Source organism: Heteronotia binoei, chromosome 8 (assembly GCF_032191835.1).
Source record: "Heteronotia binoei isolate CCM8104 ecotype False Entrance Well chromosome 8, APGP_CSIRO_Hbin_v1, whole genome shotgun sequence".
Lineage (NCBI taxonomy): Eukaryota > Metazoa > Chordata > Lepidosauria > Squamata > Gekkonidae > Heteronotia > Heteronotia binoei.
In genome coordinates, this window is record NC_083230.1 from 42,709,764 (window position 1) to 42,731,898 (window position 22,135).

The 22,135-nt window shown below is 44.0% G+C and overlaps 1 protein-coding gene across 1 annotated transcript in view; it reads right to left on the minus strand.

Moving 5' to 3' along the window:
• Positions 1 to 1,816: 1,816 nt before the first annotated feature.
• Positions 1,817 to 22,135, minus strand: part of LRIG3 (leucine rich repeats and immunoglobulin like domains 3) — an 86,045-nt gene continuing 65,726 nt past the window's right edge. Inside the window, 9 exon segments of the mRNA XM_060244965.1 lie at positions 1,817 to 2,567; positions 3,452 to 3,724; positions 3,816 to 3,959; positions 6,980 to 7,147; positions 7,370 to 7,546; positions 7,549 to 7,821; positions 9,167 to 9,448; positions 9,917 to 10,237; positions 13,912 to 14,075. Of these exon segments, the coding sequence (XP_060100948.1) occupies positions 2,326 to 2,567; positions 3,452 to 3,724; positions 3,816 to 3,959; positions 6,980 to 7,147; positions 7,370 to 7,546; positions 7,549 to 7,821; positions 9,167 to 9,448; positions 9,917 to 10,237; positions 13,912 to 14,075 (2,044 nt within the window). The 3' untranslated portion in view covers positions 1,817 to 2,325.

The following is a 22,135-nucleotide window of genomic DNA, read 5'->3' on the forward strand; positions in this document are numbered from 1 at the left end:
ATGAAATCTGAGAAACTGAGAAAGGAATGGTATATCCCACATAGGTGTGGTGCTCCACGAAGTTCTTTCTCCCTGCTAGCAGTAGCATAATAAATCATGCAAATAGCTGTATACAAATCAGCTTGAATCACAGAAGACACAGAATTCTATTTTTCACACCTCAGAATTTTGATTTGTGAAAAAACTTCCACCACCATCCATAGAAAAGGGAATTGCAAATTCTACCTCTGACAATCAATTTAGGCAACCAATGTGCTGATTTGTTATGGGAAGACTGTGGTTATTAGAATTTTCCCTCCTATGTTTTACCTCTATAGGTAAAGTATGTGCAAGTTTATTCAGAAAACATTTTTATGACCAGGAGCAAAAAGGCAAAGATACAACATCACAGTCATCTAAAGGAAGGATACAAAATCCCACTGTAAAAAAAAGTATTTTGTAGCCCCCCAGGAAATAGGAATATCACAACACTGACATTAGAACACTTATATATATATATATATATTTAGGAAGAGACACGTTATGAACAATTTGCACATTAATTGTTTGACGTTTAAAAATTGAAAGCAGTTCATTTTATCAATCTCCTCTGAACTCTATCTTGAACTCATATGGAGCTATTTTCACCAAGTGATTGTCTTCCAACGTGCACTCATATGAAAAACACAAATATGAAAAAGGCAGATGCAGCCAGCAGCAACTGATTCACAAGAAGCAACACTCTTTTCAGCAACTACAACTGAAGAACCAGAGACATTTCTAAGTATGCACCTGAAGCTAGGCCACACTCCCCACAAGAACTGGCCCTTTCAGCTTGATCCCATTTATTATTACTTAGAAGGTTTTCTCAAGTCAGTTCAATGGGATTTACTTCTAGGTAAGCACAACTATGATTGCTGCCTTAACGACATGAGCATTATGACTGAGAAACATTCATGCATTCCTTGATTTTTCTCACTCACTCTCTGGGAATAACATGAGTTCCTTGATACTCTGTATCATGTAAGAAGGAAATGAAGAAATAGAGCTTTTCAATGTCACATTTGTCTTTCCCTTCAAGCCTGGTAATTTTTTTTAAAGTATTGCAAAATGTCATTATTGGCATATACTTTCAAAAACCAGGACTGGGGCAATGAAGAATGGATAGGCTTGGTTCTTGTTTAGATTTTATGAAGTTTCAAATGTTTTAACTATCGCTCCTTTTTAAAAAAAGTTATTATAAAAATTATTTTTGTAACAGATTGGGACAGGAGTTCAAAACTTTCAGTAGCTAGATGAATATCTAAGTAACTAAGGTCATTTCCATGCACATGTATCAACAATAACTCATACTGGGCATGCTCAAAAGAGTACTGTGGCTTCCTATACTTTTTCTGTGAAGGAAAGAGCTAAAAGAGCATGGCATTTTCCTCTGTTCAGACAAGAAAGAAGGGGAGTCCACAACTGTACCAAACTCTATTTAAAGGTGGAATTGTTAGATGACAGAGGTTTTTTTAAAAAAGAAAAGAAAAGAAAAACAAAAAAGAAAAGCAACTAATGTATAGAATAATCACAAGAATTTGCAGTCTCACCAAATTTTTGTGATTCTTTCATTTGTACATGGTATTAGTTTCTTTTTACTTAAAAAAAGCTTTAGAGTCTTCTATCACTTACTTGGTTTCAGAAAACCATAATGCACATTGAAGAAATTGTATACATAATGAAAACCAGTTGCTGGAGGAGGAATACTAAACTCTACAACAGACCTAGAAGCACTTTTGTGCACATGTCTGATCATCTGATGTGGACCTTTATGTAGTATATTGTTGAAAGACTAGTTTTTAAACAATTTACTTTGTAATTTCTATGGACATAGACCTGGTTGCATTTGTGATTTATTACAGTGCTTCAAATCTACAAGGCAGCCCAATTTATTAAAAGTGATGTGCAAATATGACCATGTCACCTGAAAAATAAAAATGGTGAAAAACAAAGAAATATATATGTTGCTAACAGTTCTGCACCTATTTTCAGTAAAACAAAGACCATTTTAATAAACACCTGAATAGTTATTATTTACACCATTAATTTACAAAAAGTTATTATCTGTTTAAAACAAAGCTATAAAATAATTAGAAACATATATGCTATAAGGACTATATATTTCTTTGAAACTGGACAACATTTTGGCAATAAAATTGTATCTGCATAATTTTTTTTAAAAAAACATAGTTCCACTGAAGAAAAACAACAACTACAAAATGTTTTTGTTTCTTTTCTTTTAAATAACGTCCACTTTGAGGTAGTTAATTTTGTTGGATCATAAATTAGTCTGGGGGCCATTGGCTATGTATCCAGTTCAGAGAACTGAAAAGGAGGAGTCCTCAAGTTTTCAGCAGCCTGTCCATACATACAACTGTCCCCATCAGGAAACGTCCTGCCCCTTCCGTTATCATCCTCAGACTCAGAATTGAAGTCCAGTGATTCATGAGGATGATTATTAGAGGCCTTTGGTTGCCAAACTGATGGCTGCCTGCAGCCTGGGAAGGAATCAAGCTGATGTCTCCATATAGGTTTTCCAAATGTTCCTGAAATAAGAAGAAAAATGTCTATTTTCTACATATTAAAAATGGACAAAAGATCCCATAGCAAACATTTAGTATTCTAAACTAAGGTTTGCCTTTGGTTATCACTTCATGATGCAATTAACGCAGAATTTAATATATGCTAAAATTTCTTTTATTAAAAAAAACTTCCCTGATCGATGCACAAGGCTTTCTTATGCATAGCTCTAAGTGGACAGGGGATTTCATGTGCATTTGGGTACTTCAGGCATAGCTCCTTAGCATGATCAAGCCTCATCTCTGATGGTCTCTGGAGACCCAACACTGAATCCCCACTCTGTTAAGGAGGCTTATTTCGTGGCCTTGGACAGTCGCTCTCCCTGAGCCAGGAGGAAACTTCTTCACTAATGGGACAACTGATTTTTCTTTTGTGTTCTCTTTCCTCAACAGCTCAAGAAGAAAATCAGCTGTCATATGTCATGCCAATGTTCCCTCTAAGCTGCAGAGTCTTGTGAGCAAAAATTCTACTTTGTAAAGGGTATTAAAGTTGTCAGCTACTGGCATTAAAGTTGTGAGCTACTGCATAAATTATTGCGCTCTGTGGTCATCCTTCCTGAGCTAAGACAAAAATTTGTGAGTTGGCGGCTAAAAATCTGTGAGCTAGCTCACACTAAATCAGCTTAGAGGGAAGACTGGTCATGACATAGGATTGTCTTTGGCAGATGAGATCAGAATTTTTATCAGGTGGGTTATGTTATTTCTTTCAGATGAATGATGAAGCAGTCATTATGTGATCACCAGATAATACTACTTCCAATGTTTTGGTAGAACTCAAACAATTGTACGTCAGTTTCCTGCTCATGAACCTTTCCTGCTCATCTATAGCATTTAAACAGTTAAAAACATACCCAGAAAAGTGCTGCTTGTAGCCATAGAAGGTAGTTCCTGGTTTCTGTTAAAGTCACAGCTGTCCATATTAAGATATGAGTTTATTCCACTTCCTTCATTTGAAGTATAAACAGAAGGAAGCAATTTACCACTTGGAGTATGTATTCCAGAAATGCTGATATATTGGTCAAAAAAATCTTCGGGTGGGTGTGGATACAGGTCAAACTCCTTTTTCTTTAAGCAGCTAGCTTCATAAAGGTCTGCACACGTGACTCTTTGCTCTGGGATACAGCCTTAAGTAAATAAATAAACAAATAAAATTTGGGTTAGCCTAAAGCATAAGAAAAAATAAAGCAATTTAAATTCACAAATAAGATATCTTACTTGTATGGTATACTTCATACACATCTGGCCCACATATATTCCCTTGCAGATAACCACTTCCTGAAATTCCCAGATAATGGCATAAAAATGGATCAGTTACAGCTTCCAGGTCATTTTCACTGCAAGTATCTATTTGATAAGATCCTTGAGAACAGAGAATGGCATGTATTAGTGGTTTGCAGTGTTTGCAGATAAAACTTCATTGCACTTACAGCATCTATTAGTATCACACTAATATGGCCGAGGACCTGCCTACCTAAAGGACCGCCTCTCCCATATGTGCCCCAGAGAGCACTGAGGTCTAGTTCTCAGAACTTACTAACAATCCCTGGGCCAAGAGAAGTTAGGTTGAAGGCTACTAGGGAGCAGGCCTTCTCGGTGATAGCCCCTCGTTGGTGGAACGACCTTCCAGAGATGGTGCGAGCCCTGCGGGACCTGAACCAATTCCGCAGGGCTTGCAAAACATTTCTTTTCCAGCTGGCTTTCGAGATAGAACCTGATTAACCCAACGAGTGGACATCTAGCCATCTTGTGTACATTATGATTACAGCATTTAGCACCTATTTTATATATTTTACCTATTTTAAATAACTTATTTGTAATTGATATATTTAAATTGTTCATGTTGTTTTATGTGAATCATGGGACTCCCATGTCTGTTAGCCGCCCTGAGCCCCGCCTGGCGGGGAGGGCGGGATATAAAAATAAAATATTATTATTATTATTATTCAAAAACCTGTGTTGAGAAGCCCTGGACTACAGCTTTTTCAAATCTTAGTAGCTCTCGGCTTTTTAAGTTGTGGATGCAAAGACCACCGGACCCATTTAATTTTGCTGCGATAGACTAACAGGGCTTCCCTGTAAATTTCTTGTGCACATAGAACTGGATATGCGCTGGGAGTAGAGATGGGCATAAACCAGGAAAATGGAGGTTTGTGAAGGTTCGTGGTTTGTGGGGTCTCACAAACAACAAACCTTTTCATTTAACTAAGGTTTGTAATGCAGTGTGGCTTACAAAAGCCATTTAAAGCCACACTGCTGCCATGGGACTTGCAAGTAGAAGGCATTGTGGTGAAATGGCTTGAAAAAACCATTTAAAGGGATCCCTTTAAATAGTTTTTGCAACCCACACCACCACTGGAGTGCAACTCAACAAGTGAACGCAGAAGGTATTTAAATACCTTCTGAGTTCACTCAATAAGTTGAACATATGAAGCTGCCTTATACTGAATCAGACCCTCGGTCCATCAAAGTCAGTATTGTCTACTCAGACTGGCAGCGGCTCTTCTCTAAGCTGTGGCTTAGAAAAGGCATTTAAAGAGACTGATATGCTTTCTCCAAGCGTCACTGCCGATATGAACCATAAGAAACTACCAAAGTTACCTGGGAGTTTCGTGGGAGTTTTGCAGACATGGGATGGCACAGAGGTTCATGAACCATAAACTGGGCCCAGTTCATGATGAATTTTGGTTTTAACTCAGTTCATGCCCATCACTAATTGGGATTTTCAAATCTTCACCAAGTTCCAAAACCAGCTTGTTAATGGTGTGAAAAGACTTCTGATAAGGAAAATTAATCTTAAACTCCACTCTCTAAATTTGGCTTTCCAGGTAGCCCTCTATAGTCTATATTACAGTATCTGCCTGGATCCTGTTACATGTTCCTAGTCTGTAGGTGTTTATTTCATACGCACAAGGATTTCCTCTGTGTATTGCTACTGGGCATGGACAGACTACAAGGAAGTCAGCCAATCCAGAAGCAGCAACCCAGTGAAGCAAAGATGCTCATCTTTAGGGAATAGATGGTAGACAAGCAGAGTGTATGATAGCTGCCTGCCCTGCATTTTGCTTTCAATGGTAGTTTCTGCATTGCTATCAACCTTTCATTCAGTGGCAGAGTTGAACTTGGTTATGCACAGAATAATCAGACATATTGATTCTCCTTGAGAAGACTAGCAATTCAGAGTTGGTCACTAAGCAAGAGGTCTCAAGGAAGTGCAAAAGGGATCAGTGATTGCATGATGAGGTGGGTTAAGAAGAAGAACCAGAACGCCAGCATTCATTTACATTTCAGAGACTGGGTCTATCTGTAAGCCCCACACTATGGCTAGGACCTGGGTCTTAATACTTTCCAGTCTAACATGATGCCATCTGTGGGTGTAGGAGATTTTATTCTTGATTGTTAGGTTGCCATCTTGTGATCTGATCTATTTTAAGTTTTACTGATGTGCTCTTAATTTTGTAGTGGAAGTTTTTATTATGACTAGGGAAGTCTATATTACAGTATCTGCCTGGATCCTGTTACATGTTCATTGGGGTTAAAGCCAGTCACCAAGCAAGGGTCTTCAAAGAAATATGAGAAGGCCAGTGGAAGTTTTTATTATGACCTGGGAGGTACTTACACCTCAAGTGACATACAATGAATTTAATACTGATGAATAGGCCTATAATATATTTCTCTATTTAATCTGCCAAGCGAACAGTTTCTTCCTACTATGTGGGGAGGAATATGTTTTTCACGCTTCCAATTTATGGAGGATGTGAGGACAAACTTAGCTATTTGGATAGTGAAATTTAGGAAGGGCTTAAATTCAGTCAAAGACTTGGTTGTAGATGAAAGAGAATTTTTTTTCAAATGCAGGACTACAAGGATTTTTAAACTATTACATGGAAATATCCCTAATTTGCATATGAAGATTTAGTTATTTATTTATGCAGTCATGCAAAATAGGTAAAATGGTACCCCAATAGTACCTTTGGCCCAATACGCCTTGGTTAACAAATTTCTCCTTCATATAATGAATTTTTTAAAAACTTCAAAGTGTGATTCAAAAAGTAGATTACAAAATCCCCTGTGAGTTAGAGACAAGTTGGCAAAATTGACAGTGGACAAATCTTTTTAATCAGGCCAGGGTGTAGTTGGCATTCCAGCCTAAGCTTTTTAAAAGGTACTACTGACTACCACTATTGCCATCTGGGTAGCATTGGAGAACCCCAAACTGCAAACCTGAGCCTTATAATGGAAGCACACTAATGCTGAGAATAACCAGTACACTTCGTCCTTAGTAGATGACTGGGAGAACACATGATCTATTAACAATTCCATCTCCTCTGGATTAAGGTTTTATTTATTCAGTTGGTAGACTTTGATAATTTGACACATACCATTGCTATCCCTTTGTTGTAAGAAATATCCTCCCATAGATGATGAGGACAATGATACAAAATGTTGTTGGCTTCCATTCTCTGATGACCCATACCCATCTTGCCTTTCTGCTAGAGTACCTTGGGATGACAGATAGCTTGGAATGTCAGCAGGCAAGTTTGTCTCATCTGTGATTAAGCAAACACACACACACAAAGGTATCAGTGTGCTTCAAGATTCTTGGCAGTATTTTTAAGCTAATGAGCTACACCAGGATAGTTTTGAAAAACTATTCACTTCAGAATTTCAGTCAAGACACACAAACATTTCTGGAAGAAAAAAAAATTATTGAGGGTAACCACACACATATTTAAATGTGCTCTTCTAGTGCCAAGTTTCAGTTTACACACCTGTGTTTGTGATGCTGCAATCTTCATTTCTTCTCCTTGTGTGGTAGATGATGACCACCCACACAAGGGAAGTGCCTACCACACAGCAGACCACAGCTATGATCACAACACCCACTGTGGCCCATCCATCGTCATCCAAAGATGGGGCAGCATTCTGAGGAGAATCACAGGTGGGAGTGGAATGACATTAAGGCGAATGTTGCCTCTCTCTGTTCCAAGTGTATTAGACATTTCACATGTGTACTTCCCAGCATCTTCAAAGTCTGCATCCACAATGATAAGCAACTGATTTCCTGCAGCAAAAAAATGCTTTTCAGTCACTACTAAAATACTGTCATCCTTGGTCCAGTTCAGTCGAGGTGGGGGGCTACCACCAGCAATACACTGCAAGACTGCAGTTTCACCTTTTGTCACAGTTCGGTCCATCAAGGGCCGCAAAAATGAAGGTGTTTCTGAAAAGAAAGCAAAGTGATTATTAGCAGTTATATTTACTGACTCAGGATATGCCTGTAAGGCTTTAACCTTCTGTACCAGCTAGCACCGATCCCTGTAAAAGAAAAAAAATGTGAATGGCCAGGACACCTTATCTCTTCCTGTGTTCCTTAGAGTGTTCCCTCTAGTTGAGTTAGTGTGAGCTAGTGAGCTAGCTCACAGTTTTCTTCCCTCCGGCTCACACATTTTTGTCTTAGCTCAGGAAAAATGGCCCCAGAGCAAACTAATTTATGCAGTAACTCACAACTTTAATGCCAGTAACTCACAAAGCAGAGTTTTTGCTCCAAGACTCCACAGCTTAATTTTTAATTTAATTTGCGACTTATACCCCGCACTATCCCACTAGGCGGGCTCAGAGCGCCTCACAACATTAAAACATTGCAATAACAATAAATAAAACATATCCAATTAAACACAACAGATTTAAAATCTCATAAATATAATATCTAAAATAGAGAATCATAACTCCAACAGTAATACAGCCAGAAGCTACAGTTCGGCAGTTGGTATGACTTCAGCTGGTTAACACCACTTAGCACAGCTTCAGGTCATTGATACCACTCAGACCCTGACCAACTCAAGCACAAGGATAGTAAACTGCTGGTCAGTAAGTGGTCAGTTTCAGGGCTACCAGAAACTTGTCAACCTCCTCCTGAGAGAGCGGGCTGAAGTGGTCCAAGGTCGGACCCAAAGATGGACAAGGGGCCTCCAGTTCACATATTGTATCAATCATGGCTGGGAGGTTGTGGCGGAGCGAAGAGATTTTATCTGCAAAATGATTTGCAAAAGCCTCACAGCCAATAGCCAATTCTCTAACATGTGTGCCAGTCTTCCACTAGGCCATCTAATGGGCCGCCAGTGGGAATCAGATCCCACAGGGTCTTTTGGAATGCCTTAGGGTCCATCAGGCTCTGCGGGTGAGCATAAATCACTTGCTGCCTAAACAGGGAGGGCCCGGAATGCATAGCAGGGCCTTCAAGACAAGGTGGTCTGACCATGGCACCACATCTGTGGTGATATGGTCCACCATAATCTCTGAGGCAAAGATGAGATCCAGTGTGTGTCCAGCTTGGTGTGTAGGAGCCAAAACAATCTGGGAGAGCCCTAACGTCGCCATGGATGACATTACGTCCTTAGCCTGCAAAGAGGCCGCATCCTCCACGTGGACATTTAAGTCCCCCAGGGACTAGGAGCCTGGGATATCTCAATGCCCAGGTGAACACGGCCTCCATCAGGCCAGGCAGGACACTGGCTGGGTTGTTAGGCGGACAGTACATCAGAAGTAGGAATCACATTTTGTCTTACCTAATACAGTTAATGTTGCATTGGTTGAAATACTCCCAGCAGTATTTTGAGCTGTGCAGCTGTAAACACCAGTATCCTCGATTTTGACATTCACAATAAAGAACACATCATCTTCAGGCATCACATGCATGCGTCTCTTGCGTGCTGCTGGGAAGTCTGTGCCACCATCTTTCTGCCAAGCAATCTGGGGCACAGGGTGACCTACTGCAGCACATTCTAGTCGTGCTGTTGCTCCTGCCCGAATGGTAATATCCGTGGGCATCTTGGTAAATGAAGGAAGCACTACAGAAAAATACCAGAAATGCAACTGATTGCAAAATCTATTCATACTTTCTTATTGAATTATTTCACCTTCAGTAGTGTGAACAATAACTTCCTAAACTGTGGTCTTCCATATCTTCAGTTTTTAAGGACAGTCAAGAAAAGATGCATTAAGGCTGAAGCTTCATGACTAATACTGTATGTGCATTAATCAATTTTTTGTGATTTTTCTGCATGTGAAATTACATGCGTTCTCCATATGTCCACCCCAATCCAAAATCAGCTAAAAGAACTAAAAATATTTTGTCCTAAAATCTTTCAATGAAATGTTTATCATGCCATATAATGTAGCTTGTACACAAACTCCTTAAGCCCCCCCCTTATCATTTGCATAAAGCTCTAAAGGTGGCTTCCCTGCAATTTTTTTTAAAAACCCAATAATTGCAAACTCAGTATGTCAAAAAGGTTGTGTCAACTCAAGATGCTTACTGTTCACTGTAAGTTTAGCTTTGACAGAATAGGATGAGCCAAAATGATTTGAAATAACACATTGGTATTTCCCTTCATTGCTGAATTCAATGTTGCGTAGCCTGAGAATGGTGGTGTACTCCATCACTTCACCACCCTGTGCCCTGAGATGTGCGTAATTCTCCATTTCCGCATCATTCAGCAGTTCACCGTCCTTCTTCCATGCAAAAGTCATTGGGGAGTCGCTGCTGCTGGCAGCTGAACATATAAAACTTAAATTGGAACCTTTGATTGCTGATTGAGTTTCAGGCTGGACAGTTATCTGTGGCTTTGGAAAATCATCTGCAAATATGAAAAGGGCAATAAAATCACTATTTTTTCAAACAAAAAAGAAGTGAAGGTGAAAGACAGGACTTGTAAGCTTTTGATTTTGTTTGAAAAAGTAATGTATCTAGAAACAACAAACGCTATCTGGAAGTAACATGTGAGACATTTATTTATTTATTTAACTGAGCTCAAGGTGGGTAACAACAAACTACATAACATTAAAAACCAGTTAGTATATTGTACTATCCTAAAGGAGTCTCTAGACAAACAGTTTGGGTGGTAACACTGATGGATGTTGGTGGACCAAATTCCATTTATCAGGTGCTGAACTCATTTGTTATAGGGTCAGATCTGAAATAAGTGGGACTTTGTTGGGCTGCCAATTTCCAGGTGGGTGAGGACCTCCTGGAATTACTACTGACCTCCAGACTACAGAGATTAGCTTTCCTAGAGAAAATGGCTGCTTTGGAGGATGGGGTGTATGGAGTTAAACCATGTTTACGTCCCACCCTGTCCCCTAACTGTGCAATCCCCGGGCTTTGCATCCCCAAGTTTTCTAATATTCACAATCCAGAGTTGGCAAATAAGAGTGCTTTAACATATACTAAATAATGCAGTTCCAGTCCACTTCAGCTACCATGTGCAAGTAGATTTTGCCATTTCATACAATAAAATCCACTTGCAAAGTGGATTGAAAGTGCATTATTAGGTATGTGTAAAAGCACCATTATACAAGTGGGGATCTGCAAAACTTGCAGGGAGGAAATTCCATTCCCCTCCCCCTTTTATGAGCCTCTTCCAGCCTAAGCACCCATTCTGAAGCCTGGCAGCAGCAGTGTCTCAGCTTGTGCAGAGAACACTACTTTACTTTCCCCAACCCATTCTCATGATCAATGCTCTGAGCCTAGGACCCAGGGGAAAACATGAAAAATCTGGGCATTACAAGCTTCTCTCCCCCCCTCCCAGGTCTACTCAGAGTGGCAGCAGCTCTCCAGGGTCTCAGGTTGAAGTCCTTCTCATAATAAATCACAGCCTTGTCCCTTTAACTGGAGCTGCTTGCATGCCCAAGTAGAGGCTCTTCAACTGAGCCATGACCTGGATAGCCCAGGCAAAAATGTGATACTAATTAAACAAACACTACCTCCAAGAAAAATGGAGAACATTGATAATCCAGAACTCTAGCAGACCCACATGGCTGCCTTTAGCTCAATAAACAAAAGAAAAAAAGCCTCTACCTGGATGCACAACAATGCTTATGGCTAAACCCCTCCCCCTCAGCCAGTAAACTTAAACAAATAAACAATTCTAGCAGACCAAAGTGGCTGGGAAGTTGGGCAGCCCTGCCCTTTGCTCCCTGCATTCAGCTGCAATTTGGAAGGGTGAGGATGGGCATGGGAGGGAGCAGGGGGTAGAGGAGAGATCCAAGGGCCAGATTGAAGCACTGGGTGGGTCAGTTCTAGCCCACAGGCCATAGGGTTCACATCCCTGGTTTAGATAGTGAATGTTGGAATTCCATGTCTGAATTTTGTCCTATGAACTATTCCTTGATCATAGAAAACAACCAAATCAGTGACAAGGTTAGGTAAAAACTTTTGACTCCAACTGCTAGATTTTCATGGAAGTGTATGTTCGTAAAAGCCAGTGAAATATAATAGTTAAGACACTAGAAAGACTCAGGTTCAAAGCCTGATTCAGCCATGAATCTTACAGGGTGATTTTGGGCCAGTCCCTCTTTCTCAGCCTAAGCTACATTACATGAAGCCTGCTCACATGTTAAAGTAAACATACATACATCCTGCATGTACATGCATACATCTGTACAAAAGAGCCAACAAACCTTACGGGGTCACCCTCAGTTGGCTGTGACTTCACAGCACTTTCCACTGCTGCCACCACTCACAGCTCAGTGAAATTAACAGGGCTTTTTTTTTAGCAGGAACGCGCTGGCTTGGTGTCAGGGGCGTGGCCTAATATGCAAATGAGTTCCTGCTGGGCTGCTTTCTACAAAAAAAGCTGTGTGAAACAATGATGATGTCAGGGGGCGTGGCCTATGTGTAAATGAATTCCTGCTGGGCTTTTTCTGCAACAAAAATCCTAAAATTATTATTCTATATTTAAAGCGTACAGCATGTTTAAACACCCATTTCCAGTTTATTTTGAGAAACTACCTTGTATACTGAAATTTATCATCTTTTGATAGCTGGGAGCAGTGCAAATGACTTCCATTCTGAATTATAAAGGCAAGAAAACCTATAAGCATACACTTTTATCTTTGTTAAAATTGTCTCTTTTGTGGGGGGGGGGGGGGGAAGGGTTCTCAGCTTCTTTTCCTTCCCCAGTCTCTAACCTGGCATGCTGAATTAGCTTCTAAAACCAAACATACACAACAAGTTGCTTTCATTAAGTTTAGAGAGGCATTTCAGTATTTTTCTCCTGCTATGCAATCATTATAATGAATGCAAGCAAGGGTATTTGAATTATGATCATTCAGATGCAAGAGCTGAGCATTAAGTAGCACACTATTTCTAGACTGCAAATATATCTTTACGCGACACTTCCCATTGAGAATTAAAACGATAACTGGGATACAAAGATCAAAAAATGTTTATTCAATTCTGCAAATTTGCTCAGCTCACTAAAGAAAACTGAATTCTGTTCTATTTCTGGTAGACGCTGTGCAATAAGATTAATTCAAATAATAACTCTCTCAAGTAGACACTGGGGATTTATTTCTTAAACTACCAGAAGCCATATTGTGCAGATGCTATAGTGAATAGAATATCACAGCGGTTGTGATATACTGCACTTCTGCTGCTCACAGCTGAGTATCTTAATTAAAAATATGGCTCTCTTTTCTAAAAGAGATTTTTGTGAGTCAGGCCCAAACGTGACATGACACCTGTTTCTTTAAGAGGCTAAAAGTAACAACAGAGGAGTCAACCCAGACAAATCTTTAGCCTCTCCCAACACAGAGCTACCATTTGCTCTGTGGGGTAAAGCGTACCAATAACTGTTATATTCCAAACCAGGAGGGAATTAGCAACTTTGGAAAAGGGGGCAAATTGCATCAGGAATTATGTTACTTCAGTGTTTGTTTGTTTTTTAAAACTATTGTGGTGGATAATACAATCTCCTTGTTCCTCTTAGGAAGGAAGTTAATTTCTGTATCTCAACAACATTCATAAATAAGACTGTAACCTGGAAGAACAAAAAGAGGTTTCTTACCAACCATTCTCCAGACATTTATCTGGTGTTATGTATGTAATGTCCCAGGGAATATTCTAGAGCTGTCAGGGGGAAGCTATCCCTCCCATTCTCTTTCCTCAAGAGAATATGAAGTATGCACCAGTCTAAACATATCAAACTATGCCAATGTATTCAAAACACTGTTTACCATATTTTAAGCCTAACTGCATATACATATGCCACCACAAGCCACTGATCTTTCCTTTGTACACACTACGTAAGTATGAAATACACGAAACGGAGTCAATAAAATGTCACTCCCCATTTCAAATGAAACCACAAAGTCTAATTAACTGCAGGTTAGAGCTCATATGCTGTGGGAAGAAAGAGAATTTCAACAGAAATATTCAGGTAGAAGACATATAGCTTGTTAAAGCTTTCCTACAACAATCTCTTACTGAAATATTCTGAATTGAATTTTAAAAAGGGTTGTTTTAACTCACCACACACAAAAACATCAAGGCTGACAGCAAAAATATTTCTTCCTTTCAGTATCTGAGGGTGGGCACAAGTGGCATTTACAAAATTCTGGAAGTTATTATCTACCAGCCATTCTGGCAGCCATTTCAGTTGGCAATCACACAAAAGGCTTGATGTGTTTAAATACCTAGGACAAAAAGAAAAAGAGAATAACATCCAGTTCATAGGAAACAGACTGACTTTAGAGAAGTCAACTTTAACACATTAAAACTGACACAGTAGAAAGACAGGTTGCTTACCTGTAACTGTAGATCTTCGAGTGGTCATCTGTGCATTCACACTCGTGGGATAGAGCACCTGCGCCGATCCCCGAATCGGTATCTGAAAAGCCCGGGATTTTTCCGCACTCAGCGCCAATGGGCATGAACAGGCGTCCCAGTACGCATGCTCACCAGCGCCAGTTCCTTCCTGACCGCTGGAAGCCCCTACTGGAGGGAGACCGTCAGCAGTGGGGAAGGAGGGCGGGTAGTGTGAATGCACAGATGACCACTCAAAGCTCTACAGTTACAGGTAAGCAACCTGTCTATCTTCTTCGTGGTCTCTGTGCTTCACACTCGTGGGAGATTAGCAAGCAAGACATACCTGGAGGCAGAAAGACGGTCAACCGAAAGAAACAGTTTGTAGCACCGCAGTTCCCAACCGAGTCCTCTGCTGAGCATGCACATCCAGCGCGTAGTGCTTCATGAAGGCATGCGGAGAAGACCAGGTGGCAGCCTTGCAGACATCAGCCAGGGACACGCCTTTCAGGAATGCCACTGACGTAGCCATCGCTCTTGTGGAGTGTCCACGAATAGGCCCAGGTAACAGCTTCTTTGCCAACAAATAACAAAGTTTAATAGTCTAGGTAAGCCATTTTGAGAGTCTCTGAGACAAAATCCTGGAACCTAACTTGGGAACAGCATATGAAACAAAAAGCTGCTTGTCCTTGCAAAAAATCTTTGAACGGTTCAAATAAAACAGCAGAGCACGCTTTACATCCAAAGCATGCAATCTATGTTCCTCATCCGAGGAAGGTGTAGGAAAAAAGTGGGCAACCAAACTTCTAAGTTGAGGTGGAACTGGGAGACCACCTTAGGAAGAAAAGTAATGTCCGGAGCTAAAGAAACACCAGCCTCCCGAAAAACAAGGTAGGGATAATCACAATGCATCGCCGTGAGCTCCCCTACACGACGTGCTGATGTGATAGCAACTAAAAATGCAGTTTTCCATGATAGGAGCTGCAAAGAGCACGTGGACATCGGCTCAAAGGGGCGACGAGTTAGTTTGTCCAGCACTAAGGTTAAGTCCCACAACTGCGGGGGTGATCTTGATGGTGGATGCAGCCTAAACAAACCCCTCAAAAACTTTTTGGAATGAGGGTGCGCAAAAACAGAATATCCCTCCACTGGGTTATGAAAAGCAGATATTGCTGCCAAATACACCTTAATGGAGGAAAAACAAGACCAGCATCCACTAAGGATAACAAAAAATCCAAAATTAATGACAGCCCCACCCTACTAGGTGAGACTGAAGGGTCAACTATGAACTGAGTGAATTTCCACCACTTCCTGTCATAGGAAGTGCGGGTGGAAGGCTTCCTACAGTTCATAAGGACTTGATGGACCCTGTCAGAGAACCCCAAGGATGGATGAGCCACGCTATCAGCTTCAGGTGGGGAACGTTGTGATGGAGTACGTGGCTGCCCTGAGCTGAGAGCAGGTCCGGTTCTGCCAGGAACTGGTAGAAGACACCCCCCCCCCCCCGACAGTTGAAGCAGGATCGAAAAGCAGTTCTGGCGAGGTCACCAGGGAGTCACCAGGATGCAGCAAGGCCTCTCGCTTGCTATTTTGTTGACCACCTTCATCAACAACGGCAGAGGTGGGAACATGTAGAGGAACCGGCCCTCCCAAGGAAGCAGGAGTCCGTCTCCCAGAGAAGCTGGATCCGCTCCCCCTCTGGAACAGAACATGGGACATTTCTTGTTCTCGGCCGTGGCGAAGACATCCAGCTGCGGGTACCCCCAAAGCTGGAATACAGGCTTCAGAAAATGCCACTGCAGTTCCCCCTCGTGTGGGGAAGCCCCACCCCTGCTGAGGGAGTCTGCCTGTATGTTGAGGACCCCCGGAAGATGTGCCACCTTCACCAAGATGTCTTATTGGAGACACTCCAACCAGAGGTCCATCGCCAATGTGCAGAGCCGACGAGACACTGTCCCTCCCTGCCTGTTGATGTAGCACAGGGCAGTGGTATTGTCCGTAAGTAGCGCTACAGTCTTCCCCGCCACTAAGGGGTGGAAAGAGCATAGGGCAAAGTGAACCACCAGCAATTTTAGGTAGTTTATATGGAACTGAGTCAGTATGGCGGCCACTGGCCCCCCACACACAGGCCTTCCATGTGGGCCCCCCAGCCCCACAAGGAAGCATCTGTTGTGATAGTCACAGTAGGAGTCGGGAGATGGAAGGGAGCTCCCTGACATATGTTGTTCTCTGACTCCCACCACTGTAGCATCTGAAGAGTCCCGGATGGGATGACGAAGCTCTTTCGAGGTGAGTCTGAGTGGGCAAAACTGGCGAAGGAACCAAAACTGTAGGCCTCTCATCCTCAGTTTCGCGAAAAGTAGCACACTTGTCGTCGCCGCCATCAGCCCCAGCATCAACTGAAGCTGCTGCGCTGTGCCCCACTCTCGCCTCTGTAGCAGTCGTACCAGACCGATAATGTCCCTCGCTCTCTACAGAGGCAGGTATGCACGATGCTGGTTCGTATCCAGCAAAGCCCCTATGAACTGCAGTGTCCTTAATGGAGTAAGGTGAGATTTCTCCAAATTGACCTGCAACCCCAAGGTGTCGAGAAGACGTAGAGTGATGGCAATGTGCACTGACAAACTTTCCCTCGACTTCGCCACAAGGAGCCAGTCGTCGATGTATGGAAAAAAACAACTCCCTGGAGACGGAGATGGGCAGCCACAATGCTCATCATCTTCGTGAACATCCGAGGTGCAGTGAACACCCGAGGTGCCGAATGGAAGGGCTTTGAACTGGAAGTGTTGGGAACCCACTGCAAACCGGAGGAAACGCTTGAACGCTGGATGGATGCTGACGTGGAAATAGGCATCCTTGAGGTCTAGGGTTGCCATCCAGTCCCCTTGATTGATGAGAGGCAGGATTGTTTGCAGCGTGGACATTCTGAACTTCTGGTACAGAATAAATTTGTTCAGATTCCGAAGATCCATAATTGATCTTAAGCCCCCGTCCCTCTTGGGGACCAGGAAGTAGCGAGAGTAAAAACCTCCCGTCCTGGCCTCCATCGGAACTCTTTCTATGGCTTGTTTCTGTAGGAGGTTGATCACCTCTGCCAGCAGAGGTGGGGAAGGGGGTGTGGTGATCACCACGGATTGGTTTGGAATCTGAGCAAACTCTATTTTGTAGCCCTCTTCTATGATGGACAGAGCCCACCTGTCTGTAGAGATCAACTCCCAGGCAGGTAGGAAAGGGCGGATAGGTGTTGAACCAGTAGGGACAATGACGCATGCCACGAGAAAGTCAAAAGCCCTGCTTTTGAGGGCGAGCATCCTTGGATTTGCCAGTGGCCTGAGAACCATAACGGTTCCTATTGTTGCCTGAGTACGATGGTCTGTCAGGCTGGGTGGAGCGAGGTCGCCATTGCTGTTCGGGCAAGAACTTTTGATAAGGCTTCTTGGCCCATGGTTTGTGCCACTGCTTCACCTTGGGAGCCCTGGAGATGGCCTACACACCCAGGTTCCTGGAGTTCTTCAGGCTCTTATCGATTTCCTGCAGTGCACTGTCTGTGGTCGTGCTGAAGAGGCCATCCCCCTCAAAGGGCAAGTCCTCAACAAAGGCCCTAGTATCTTGCTGCAGGGCTGTTGACCATAGCCAGGAGTGCCTACGAATGCACACAGCAGACGTGATGGCCTTTGCCGACACATCCACCATGTGCTTTGCTGCACCCAATTGTTGCTTGGCCACAGCAAAGCCTTCTTTCTGCAGCTTCCTAGCAGCAGCCTTTTTGTCCTTGCTCAGGGAAGAGAGGAGAGGGGTGAGTTGTTCCCATACAGAGTATTGGTATCTAGCCATGGAAGCTGCATAGTTAGATACCTTTACTCCTAGGGCCCCTGCGGAGTAGACCTTTCTTCCCATATTGTCCAGCTTTTTCCCCTCCTTGTCCGGTGGGGATGAGTGGACCTTACGTGCTTTGGATGAAGAAGAGACGACCACTGAGTTCGGTTTCGGATGGGTGAAAAGGAACTCAGCCCCCATCTCCTGGACCCTGTACATGTGGTCCAGCGTTCTGGATGACACCGGTGTCGAAGATGGTTTCTTCCAGGGCTCCTTGACTGCCTGCAGAATCACTTTGGTGACCGGCAAAGTGATTGCTGTGGATGTGTCTCTTTGCATAATGTCAAAGACATTATCATCCACGACGGGTTGTGGTTCCGTCACAGGCAGGGAGAGGGAGGTTGTCATCCTCTTCACCAGGTCACCATAGGACTTCAGATCCTCCGATGGCGAGATAGGAAGATCCTCGGCTGTATGGGACCCTGGCGAAGGTTCCAAAGCACCTTCCTGGGTGTCGGTACCGTTCTCCGAGTCCGCCGAGGAAGACTCCCGGTGCACGGCGTGCTCGGAGAGGATCGGCGTCGATTCCCGGATGGGCGAACGGGTCAATGTCGATGGCCGCTGACGAGTCTCAGCCGCTGGGGCGCTGCACCTCTCCGGAGGGATTGATACCGATGCCGCTGCCGATGGTTTTCAAGAATGGTGCAAAAGCCTCGACATGCAGGACGCCTCCGACTGTTGATCCCACTCCGCAAACTCCCTCAGTGGGAACCACTGATATGGAGGGTAAGGATATGGATAGGTGGGCGGCCACTGACGCTGCTCCCATGATGGTAGCGGTGGGAAACAGCGTGGTGCCATGGAGGGCTCTAGCTCCCGTCTGCCTCTAGGTTCCATCGGGGTAGACGGGTCCTTCGGCGCAGATGCCTCGATTTCGGAGATCGAACCACTCCCACTACGACACCTCGACCCGGATGACGAGGATCGCTGAGTGAGGTCAATCTCCTGCTCAGACATCAAGAGATGGGGCTGTTGAGTACTGCCTCTTGATGCCGATGGGCTGTGGCACGGGGACGCCAGGATCTTCCTCGGAGGAGCAGAGGTCATCGGTGCCAAAACGTCGCGAGAAGGCGATGGAGTGCGGGACCTCTTCTGCTTCTCCTTGGACTTGGCCTTCTTCGGAGCAGATGCTTGGGTCCCCGAGTCATCCCGACGCTTCTTGGCGGGCATGTCCACTGATCCTTCATGGGATCATCTTGTGGAGAAGCCTCGCTCGATTGGCATTTCGGTCACGATCGGGGTCACATCGGCCGATGTGACCGTCGGGGTCGGAGTGTCTGCCATGGTTGATGCTGACAGGCCCGATGCCAATTTCTGAGGGCAGAGTGCCGACTCAGTTAAAGCCGCCGAAAGCTGCGTCACCCGGTTCTTCCGCGTTTGCTTGGAGAAGCAGAGACAGTGTGGGCAGGACTCCACGTGGTGCGCTTCACCCAAGCAGAGAAGACACAGAGAATGGCCGTCTGGGGGGGCAATCTTCTTCCCACAAGAGTGGCAGCATTTGAAAAAACACCGTCTTTCCATAGACGCTAGTCACCCAAAAAACCACTCAGAGTCCTCTGAGGGGAAAAAAACTTTTTTGGGAAAACAAACGGGGGGAAAGGCCCCGAAGGGCAGTCCAGCAAACACACACACAAACTTTTTTTTTTACTATCTAAACTAACTATCTATCTACACTAAGAAAACAACAAACGGGCTATATACAATGATAAAGGCGAAAAAACGATATGCACACAGCAGACGGGGACACGAAAGGCCCCGACCGGGGGCCGACCGGGAACACGAAAGGCAAACCTCTCCGCGCAGCGGTCAGAAAGGAACTGGTGGGATCCCCAAGCTGGCGCCAGTGAGCATGCGTACTGGGACGCTTGCGCATGCCCATTGGCGCTGAGCGCGGAAAAATCCCGGGCTTTTCAGATACCGATTCGGGGATCGGTGCAGGCGTTCTATCCCACGAGTGTGAAGCGCAGAGACCACAAAGAAGATTATGAAGGTGCACAAGTTGTTTATTTATTTTCTTCCTTGCAAGGTTAGGAGTAGGGGCATGCATTCGGTTCGGCTGAACCGAATCAACTGCTGAATCACCCCTGATCCGGCTGTATACGGAATCGCATACAGCCAAATCCAATTGGGGCCCATTATGCAGGAGTGGAGTATGGCTCCCCGTATATTTCCATATAGATATTCGGAAGTATACGGAAAACCATGGAAAAGGCGGGAAAGGAGCTTCTGCAGCCTCAGGGGAGCTGCTTGCCTCCTTTCCCGCCTTTGGTAGCCTTTTCCCACCTCTCCCATAGCCACCCTAGGATCAGGGAGGGGGGGAGGGGGGAAAGGAGCCCCAGCAGCCAATCCAAAGCATGCATTTGCAAAATGCATTGCATATGCATGCTTTGCAAGGCTGTTATGTAGCTGATCCCCCAGCCATCAGCAACATTGTTGTTATTTTGATCTTTTGCTTACTTGGGTATCCAAGTAAGCACTGTTGTCTGGCCAATCACAGAGCAGTGCTGTTTTTTGAAACTGCTCTCTGTAAGGCCAGAGAACCTTTTTAAGGAGTCTGCCTGGCTGGACTACTCCATTGCTGCTGTGTTGGTGTGAGAGAGAGATTGTGCTGTGCTGGCCCTTGGCCTCAGCTGCTGCTGCTGCTCTCTCTCAGCTTTACCAGACTTGCCTGGAGTAGAGAAGATGTCTAAGGCAAGACAGTCTTGGGGTTCTTGTTTTTTATTTTAGTTGGTAAAAGGACTTTTTAAGACTCAGAGTCCTTTTACTTATCCAGATTTGGGTGGTGGGTAGCTTATTTGGGGTTAGGGTTAGGGGGTTCTGCTGGGGGAGGGGGCTGGGCTGGGGTTTTTTTTTGCCAATTTGCCCATATCTTACTTTAGTGAGAGGACTTTTAAAAGTGCAGTATCCTTTTACTTTTCCTGATTTGGGTGGTTTGGATTTCTTGGGGTTAGGGTGAAGGGTTTTTTTGGGGGGGGGGGAGGGTTTGGTAAAGTTCCTGTTAAAAGTTAAGTTTTTTACTGTTTTAAAAGGATTCTGTGTTTGATTTGTTGCTGCTGTGTTGTGCTGCTGTTGTTCCTTTTCTCTTCTGGTTCTGGGGGGGGGTGCTGTTTGGCCTAATTTTCATTGTTTAAAAGGCCACTTTTTTAACAGTTGAGTTTGTGTTGGCCTTCTGTTTGGATCTATTCTCTATTGCTGCAGGTTTTGCATCCTCCTGTCCTGTTGTCCCCCTTTCCCTGGTTCTGGTTTTAGGCGGGGGGGGGGGGTGTTGTTGACTGATTTGGCCTGAGGTTTCTTACTGGTGAAAAGGCCACTTTTTTAACAGTTGAGTTTCTTGGCCTTCTCCTTTTGTCCCTTTTCCTGGTTCTGTTTTGTTTGTTTTTTTTGGGGGGGGGGAAGCTGGCACCTGGGTGAGAGACCCAGATCCAGCAGGCTTGTTGTGCTTGGCCAGCTCTCCCTGTATTGTTTGGGGGCAGGACTGGAGAGCTGGCATCTGTAGATTGTGTGTTCTGTGGCAGGGAAGCTGGCACCTGGGTGAGAGACCCAGAACCAGCAGGCTTGTTGTGCTTGGCAAGCACTCCCAGTGTTCTTTGGGGCAGGGCTGGAGAGCTGGCATCTGGGTTTGCTGCAGCCAGGTCTGCACAGCAGACCTTGAGCAGATTGTGTTTTGTGTGGCAGGGTTCATAGATAGATGTATATAGTGCATTTGGGTCCTATAGAGATTCTCTGGTGTGAAGTTAGGTTTGGCTTTGGGTGCCCCAGGAATTGGACCCCCTGGCCCAAACTTTTTGGGACTTGGGGGGTTTGTAGGGGAGGGCTCCCTTTTTTTTAATGCTGTGTACCCTCTGAAAGTACACACAAGGATGCCTACTTATTCAGTTTTGATTTTACTCCTAGGAGTGAATCCAGAGAGTCAAAATCAAGAAGTGGAAAGTCCTTGGTATAGTATTGACCTGCATTGTAAAAAGCTTAATCTGTTGCATCAATTCTGTTGCCATTTTATGAACAAAGATGGCAGATGGATGAATGGGTTGGCAAAAAGACAGTGGGAAAAGAATGTAAGAGATACGATTATATG